Here is an 8,298-nt window from a genome sequence, read left to right as displayed (position 1 = left end):
AACGTTAAGCCTGTAACCGATAAACTGATAGTTCGCTCACGTTAATCGGCACGGACTAATATTTCACTTGTTAGAAATAGATAAGATGTTGTTTGCTTCACTAGCACCTTGTTGAAAACTGAATTTGAACATTTTGTTTCAGTTGGTTGTGCGATTGCGGCGCTGTAATTTTGTTTTTGCTCAGCATGTCTCAAATGCTTAAAATTCGAATCTTCCTCCTTCAGGTATTTTAAGCGCTTATGGACAACGACAGTGTAAATTCGATGCATGGAAACGGCCGGATGGACAGACCAAATGAGGCAGCTCTGCTTGCTCTAATGGAGAAGTCAGGCTACAGTATGGTCCAAGAGAACGGCCAAAGAAAATTCGGAGGCCCACCCCCAGGTAGGATGATATTTGTTATTTACATCGTATTACTTTAGCATAAGAAGCAACTTTAAGTGTTTTCTCAAACTGAACTCTTTATCATTATAGGACAGATGTTTAGTGCAATCAGGCTGTCATATTTTCAAAATTGAGCTGCAACATGTCTGGCTTATCAGTCAACTAACATCAATTTACTGTAAACTTGCTGAAAAGGCAATACAAATTACAAGCTGCAAATGCACTAGTTCTCTGAGAACTACATTTGCTGTTATTTGTGTGTGACTTGAATTTTTTATAGCATACATATATGATATACTGAATGCCTTAGAGGATAATTACTGTTGATGTTAACAGTAATTACCACCTTGCAGTTGGTACAATGGTTTAAATAAAAACCAGCATACACAGGAAGAATGCTCAAGAAGCCCTTCTGTAGACAAATGTATTCAATTTTTGTTTATTAACATAAAACTTTGTTCAGGAACTAAAAGAGAGTCGTTCATCTTAATTTTTTTAGAACTTATTTGATTGCACCTCCATTCCTTTTGTGCTGGAGTCAAAGTAATTACACACTGTGCCTTTCAGAGAGATAGAGAAGTGTTCAGAGAAGATATACTGAACTGTTGGGAGAACAATAACGGTGAATACTGTATGAACCCATCTGTTATCAGTCTGTCAATTAAGCAGGAATAAACAGCTCCTCAGCCGGTGTGGGTGTCTTGGCTGTGGGATGAACGGGCGACATGACTAGGGCAGTAAGAGCAGTCGTGTGGCAGTCGGAGGGTTGCCGGTTCGATTCCCCGCCCGGGCTGTGTCGAAGTGTCCCTGAGCAAGACACCTAACCCCCAAATGCTCCTGACGAGCTGGTTGGTGCCTTGCATGGCCGCCAATCGCCATTGGTGTGTGAGTGTGTGTATGAATGGGTGAATGGAGAATCATCAATTGTACAGCGCTTTAGATAAAGGCGCTATATAAATGCCAACCATTTACCATTTACCATTTACCATGAACGCTGTCGGTGCTGGTTTTAGGGTGGGAGGGCCCTCCGCCGCCCCGCGGGTGCGAGGTTTTCGTGGGGAAGATCCCCCGCGACATGTACGAGGACGAGCTGGTGCCCGTGTTCGAGCGGGCGGGCCGAATCTACGAGTTCCGGCTCATGATGGAGTTCAGCGGCGAGAACCGCGGCTACGCCTTCGTCATGTACACCGCCAAGGAGGCGGCGCAGCGGGCCATCCAGCTGCTGGACAACTTTGAGATCCGCCCAGGCAAGCCCATCGGGGTCTGCGTCAGCCTGGACAACTGCCGCCTCTTCATCGGCTCCGTCCCCAAGGAGAAGAGGAAGGAGGAGATCCTGGAGGAGATGAGGAAGGTGACGGAGGGCGTGGTGGACGTCATCGTCTACCCCAGCGCCACCGACAAGAGCAAGAACCGCGGCTTCGCCTTCGTGGAGTACGAGAGCCACAAAGCGGCGGCCATGGCCCGAAGGAAGCTCATCCCAGGTATTACATTACATTACAGGCGTTAGGCAGACGCTCTTATCCAGAGCCATGGACAACACAAAGTGCATACCCATAACCTGGGACAAGTCGGCTGAAAAACCCTTGAAAAGGTACAGTTTCAAGTGCTAGGAATGACCACAAAGATAAGGACTTGGGCCTTGTAGATTAAGAAAGTACCAAGGGGGACCCTACTAGCGATGGGAGTATCAGGTTTTATGGATGGTATGAGGTTTTGTGAAAGGTGCGTCTGAATTGTTTTACATTGTTTTGCATCCACTCATATGGGGCTCATTAAACCTCACTCCAGCAGCACACACCTTCTGTGACACCATTTTTTTGATATGCCAAAATTTTGGGTAGTGCCTTGTAGAAATTTTAGTTGAGACACACAGTGACTTGAAAAAGTTACTTGAGTATCAGGTATTCAGTTGGATTTCTTGACTGATGCTGGAACATTAGATAGCCCATGGTCCAAGTGTAGAGTGGCATTAACAAGGGGATTGTATGGATTCATTCCTGATTTATATTAGTATCTTTGGATCTTCTTCTGTACTCCAATTTTAAGGACTTATTTGCCTTATATTCACTAAAAGTTAAAGTAGAATAATTGCACAAGGTCCAGCTATCATGATTAATTTGTCACGGCAACCAATAAGCAAGTCTTGTAGAAGTACATTTTTACAGGAAAGAAAACAATGTTGTTTTTAAATTATATTTTTGGATGTTAAATTTGCTTTAGCTAAGCTGTTTTGAATTACTCATTTTATGGTGAAAAAACCTTTGCAAAGCCAAAATAATTTAGATTACCACAAGATGGCACTAAAGGTAGCACATTTCATTCTGAGAGACCATTTGCCTCTATATTGCCTCATGAATAAAACCCCATCTGAACAAGCAATTCATCTATGTGAAGTTAGTCAAATGAGTATTTATCAGAGCTTATCAAGTGGATACATTGACCGAAAAGTGGACGTACTAGAAAATAAAGTTCCTTACACTCGCTTTAGTCTTTTTTGTTGTTGTTGTTTTTATTACTAGAATTAATGAGACTTTTCAGCTGTTGGAGACAGCCTGCTTGAGTATCTTAAAAATAAGAAACAAATTTATTTTTTTAAGAAAAAAAGGCATTTAGCCAAAACTTTGGTCAATAAAACACAGGAGAAATTAGAGTTTTGAATTTGTGCAATTTTCTTATTTTTAAGATAAGTTCTGATAGTCTGCACCTAGCAAATTTTTGGGTGTGCTCCATTCTGTATGTACATGACAGTCCACTTGAGGAAATGAGAGGAAAACATGAAGCATAGCTTTTTCTCACAGTGCACGTTAGACTCTTTTCCCTGGCACATCCGCTGCCTCCAGCGCTCTGATGTGCCACACCTCTGTTAGGCACGTTCCAGCTGTGGGGCAACGCCATCCAGGTGGACTGGGCGGAGCCGGAGAAGGACGTGGACGAGGAGACCATGCAGCGGGTGCGCGTGCTGTACGTGCGCAACCTCATGATCTCCACCACGGAGGACACCATCCGTCGCGAGTTCAGCCGCTGCAAGCCGGGCGCGGTGGAGCGCGTGAAGAAGCTGACGGACTACGCCTTCGTGCACTTCTACCGGCGCGGCGACGCCGTGGACGCCCTGCGGACCATGAACGGAAAGGCCATCGACGGCTCCGCCATCGAGGTCACCCTGGCCAAGCCTGTCAGCAAGGACGTGGGCCGCCGCTTCGGCCAGAGGGGCCAGGGCAGGGGCCCCTACGGGGACGGCGTCCTCCTCCAGGGCAAGGAGGAGGCCGGGGACGGGCCCGGTGGGGCCAGGCCCCTCGGCCTGCCCGGCCGGATCGGCGGCCCCTACGCCCCGGACGTGGAGCGGTGCGTGTACCCCTTCTTCCCCGGCTCCACCCTCATGCCCATCAGCATGCAGTCGCTGAAGCCCGGCCAGTTCTGCTCGGCCGTCACCCACCTGGAGTACTACTGCAACAAGAACAACTGGTCCCCGCCTGAGTACTACCTGTACTCCACCAGTGGCCAGGACGGCAAGCTCCTGCTCATCTACAAGGTGGTCATCCCCAGCACCCGCAGCAGCTTCATGCCCGACAAGGTCTGCACCATCCTGGAGGACGCCAAAGAGGTGGCGGCACAGAACACGCTCTGGAGTTTAGGTCAGTAGGTCTCACCCGCCCCCGCCCCCAAAAAGACCACAAAGATAGAGAAATCTGTAAGCAAAGTTAATGGTGTATGTCAGGGATCAGCAACTCACAGTACTCAAGGGCAGAGAACTGCTAGTTTTCCAATCTCCCTTTCCAGGTGTGAAGATAGACTGGCCAATCAGAAGCACTAATTTGCCTGGGCAAAAAGAAAACCAGGGCTGCATTTGGATTTGAGAGCCAGAGTTTATAGGCCTTAATAAAATAAAATCTTTGGAATCATTAAGAAGAAAGAGCACTGGTGGGCTCAGTAATTGCAAATAGGCTGGTAGGCCAATGATAACCTCTTCAATTGATTAAGAATTCTCGCCATAATGAAGAAAAACCACCAAACATCTGTACGACTACTCTCCACAGAAGACTTTACAAACAGATCTACAGAGGCTACACAGTAAGATGCAAACCACTAGTTAGCTTCACAAACACCTATAAGTAGTACACCTGTAAATAGTACCCAAAAGTGCTGTTCATTTAGGATTGTTTGATATTCATCAACATAAAGAGCTCTGTCTACGCAAGGCAATGATCCCAGACATGTACCAGTGCTCTCTTTCTTCTTAATGATGTTCCAAACTGTTTCTTTTGCTTATTTCTCTGCCTCATAATGGCTTCCTTCACTTTCATTGGATCAACTGGTCCTTATTTTCACAAATGCCAATACCAGACTCGAAAGACAATCAAACTTCTGAAAAGCTTTGAAAGCTTTCTTATGCCTACACTAAGGAAGTGATTGAATACGCCTGACTAATCAGAAACAACTGACAACTGCCAACTGTCCAATTACTTTTGGTCCCCTAAGATGGGGGTCTATTTATTAAAAGGGGTGTAGTTGCTACACAGATCACCCAGTATGGATGTATATACCCTAAAGTTAGAGGGCAGGGTCAGTCTCCACGTTAACCTCATATTCATTGTTTAATTTCAAGCTCAATGTGCTGGAAACAACATACGTTTTGCCACTGTCCAAATACCTACAGACTGCGCTGTATCTTTATAGCATTGAGGAAAGAGTCTGCCCTTAACCAGTGGTTGTTTGTTTCAGTCGCACGCAAGGTCTTCATTTTTCACATTGACAGCTCTTCTTCAACCTTAGCTTAGCGTCAGACGGATGGTTTATTGGAAATATGCAGAAGTTAATCGGGGTTACTGAAAGTCTGTGAAGCAGAAAACGGGAAACTTGAACGTCAGCTTCGTGAGGCGGATGAGACGTTTAAAGGGAAGTTTATTTAAGCGTAGCCACGCGGAGGCCAGTTTTTCAAGCTGTGACGCATGAAGAAAAGGCATTACATCTCTGGAAGGTCTGTGAATCACATTGCTGTGAAAGATTCATACACTCCAGCTGAAATATTATTTTTTTCAGTTTATTCTGTTTCTGAACTATCTCAGTCAAGGGATGCCTTTGTGTCTGGAGCCTTCACCATACAAAATTACTTTTCTTTTAAAAGCAATTTGAATCCAAGAATTCACTTAGAGACCCTCAAATTGAACCAAAATTACTTTTAGACTGTCAAAACAAAGCTGACAAAAGTGGAGTTTTACTTTGGGGGAAAAAAAATTTGTTTTAGAAGCAAAGCATTTGAATTCAAAGGGCATAATAAAGTGGCTTTTAACTTTAATGAAATAAACAATCTCCACTGCAGAAGAACCTCTTAAAAATATCTAAGGTTAACAGGTAACCTCAACAGGGTAGTAAGATGCCACCAATGCATGAAAAGTAGATATCAGCAAGAGAATGTATCACAGTAGATTATTGCAATAGATTGTTGTCGTACAGTAGGTTCAATAGACTATTAACTCAGCAGTTATTTGGAGTTCAGTTCAACTTTTTAGTTTTTAGCCATTAATAGCATACTGTAGCTTGCCATTACGGTACTTTTGTTTCCTGCAGTTCACACAGCACACACCAGATCTATAAACACTGGAGCACAAGTTGCTTTTTTGTGGGTAAAGCATTCACTCGGGCTTCTGTTGGCACTAAGTCATTTTTGCATGCCTTGTGGTACCATGGAATGGTTTCACTGAAAATAACTTTCATGCCTCTTCTCTTATGTAGCATTAAACCAAAGGAAGCCGTAATTCAATTGCCTTGAAGTGACAATTACTGGAATGCTCATACATAATTAAATGTCAGTTTCTATATAATACTGCAACGATAGCACCCCCTCAAAGCACAGTTTGTTCCGCCTTATCAACTTTGTATGAATGAAACGGAAGCCTGAATTAGATTGAATTGCTTATTCTCTGAAGCAATATTAAGAGTGTTTGTTTGGCCACTGTGAAGACATTGTTTTTATGAATATGCCTTTTCTGACAAATTTAGCCCAGGACTTGTTTTTCCACTAACATGAAAGCACTGTCAGGTCAGAGCGGCACCTCGAAATGCTTTCATCTGGCTGTGAATAATTCTGTCCGTCACCACTGCTGTTTGCTTACGGTATCTGTGAGAATAAATAAGTAATGAGGTCTGTCTGTTTGGCGGTATGATCTCAGTTTGTGAGTACAGCTTCACAGCGGTCTCATTAAGGTAAGCTGGACATTGGAACCGCAGCAAAGGTTGCGCTGGCTCTCGGTATCAGCCGCTCAGTAGCCCACTGCACAGCCGGAGTCGGGGGTTTACCACAAAACATGCTCTGGGCCCGGGGCTCATTCCCCGGGACGAGACTCTGAGATGGGAACCCTGCTGAAAAAAACTGCTCAAGCTTGGTTTTGAAACAGCTGGTAGCTGGTTGACCAGTTCAGACTAGCTCCCAGCTCTACATGGTTTAGCTGGTTTACCCCTTGAGACCAGCTCAAGCTATGTTTTGAAACAAAACCGACTACCAGCAAGGGATGGGACAAATCTTCAGTTTGAAAACGCTAACTTTGAAAACGCTAACTGTGTAACCGATACTGCTTATGACCACTAAGGGTCGTATCTTATTTATATATGTATATGTAGTATATATAAAAAATTGGCCTACTGACAAAAACTGTATTTTCAAACTTTATATCCTATGATAGTTTCATTTAAATTTCAACATTATAAGTCAGATAATAGCCTAATTGCCAAATTAAGGATTTTCATTGACATTTACATTGTACTCACTGATGTCTAGCAGTCTGTATTTAAAGCCGTGTAGGCTATGTCCTGGCATGCTGGTCGATTGCGTGTCATTTTTTCAAAAGCATGTTAAAATGATAATTCTTTGTGTTTTCATCCCTCTTCCCTATGGCTTCTGCCTGACAGACTTGGCTGGCATGAAATGTGCCCAATCTTCTGCCATTGAGAACTTTGTTTCAGACATCGTTGTGCACTCAAAATTCCAGTCACGTTAATGTCCAATATTATATATTGGAGTGATATACAGTAACATGATAACACCGTGTCGTGGTGGCTATCTATTTTAGGCAGGGAATCTGACAGTAACATTATAAATATAAATGGGATTTTGTACAGATACCACTGTCGACTGGTCTAATGCTTTTATGCCAATGGGTTCTATACAATTTGGCTTATACTTGTTTGTAACAGTACACTTTGCCAATTCATTTGTTTTTATATTGCGCAGGGCAATCTTTGTGGTGACAAGATTCATTTGAAATTTTTATATTTAAATTCTTTGATAACTATAATACTACAGCATTCAATTCCCTGTGGTGTTTACATTCTTAACCTCCTGAAATAGCCAAAGACTGCTTGCTAGGACTAGCCTAAGGGAAGTTATTATGAAGCCAGAATCTTTCTTTAAATAGTTCAACCTATTTGTGCATTTTGTCACAGCTGGCGATAGTGCATTTATTTAATTAAACTGGGCTGGCATACACTGGAATGTCTCAGTGCAGTGTTTGTATTTGTGTTGTATTTGTGCAGACTGCACGTTCCACGGGACGGGGTCCCCCAGCGGCCTGTCGCCCCCGGCGACCTCCGGCACCGGCCTGCTCTCCTACGGGTGCCGCACCTACCCCTACCCAGGGTACCCACTCTCCCCTCCCCTGCCACTGGCCGGCGGCAACGGCCAGAGGGTCTACGTCTCCAACCAGTCCCCCTTCATCTAGCCAGAGGAGGGTGAACCGTTCAGTTCCGTGCCTGTTTCAGTTCCACTGACTACATTGTGTTTAATGCGGCTGTTTGTATGCGCGCCATTTGGAGAAACGTTCCAGAGAGAGTTCCAGCGGTAGACAACATGTGTAATTCTGCGCTGCACAAGAGCAGTACGGCTCCGGCCTCGTATGTGGAATTGAAACGATGAAACAGTCG

General features: G+C 44.3%; 1 protein-coding gene across 1 annotated transcript; it reads left to right on the top strand.

Moving 5' to 3' along the window:
• Positions 1-281: 281 nt before the first annotated feature.
• Positions 282-8,096, top strand: rbm46 (RNA binding motif protein 46). The gene is made up of 4 exons (XM_061252587.1): positions 282-384; positions 1,398-1,865; positions 3,252-4,016; positions 7,912-8,096. The coding sequence occupies exons 1-4, from the start codon at positions 282-284 to the stop codon at positions 8,094-8,096; spliced, it is 1,521 nt and encodes a 506-aa protein (XP_061108571.1).
• The last annotated feature ends 202 nt before the right edge of the window (positions 8,097-8,298 follow it).

This window comes from Conger conger, chromosome 8 (assembly GCF_963514075.1).
Source record: "Conger conger chromosome 8, fConCon1.1, whole genome shotgun sequence".
In the NCBI taxonomy this organism is placed as follows: Eukaryota; Metazoa; Chordata; class Actinopteri; order Anguilliformes; family Congridae; genus Conger; species Conger conger.
This window is presented reverse-complemented; position numbering and strand designations above follow the sequence as displayed.

Excerpts from the sequence above, each read along its gene's own strand:
- rbm46 (XM_061252587.1), top strand. The coding sequence starts at position 282 with ATGGACAGACCAAATGAGGCAGCTCTGCTTGCTCTAATGGAGAAGTCA. Across the intron at positions 1,866-3,251 it reads CCGAAGGAAGCTCATCCCAG|GCACGTTCCAGCTGTGGGGC; the intron begins GTATTACATTAC and ends CACCTCTGTTAG. Across the intron at positions 4,017-7,911 it reads GAACACGCTCTGGAGTTTAG|ACTGCACGTTCCACGGGACG; the intron begins GTCAGTAGGTCT and ends GTATTTGTGCAG.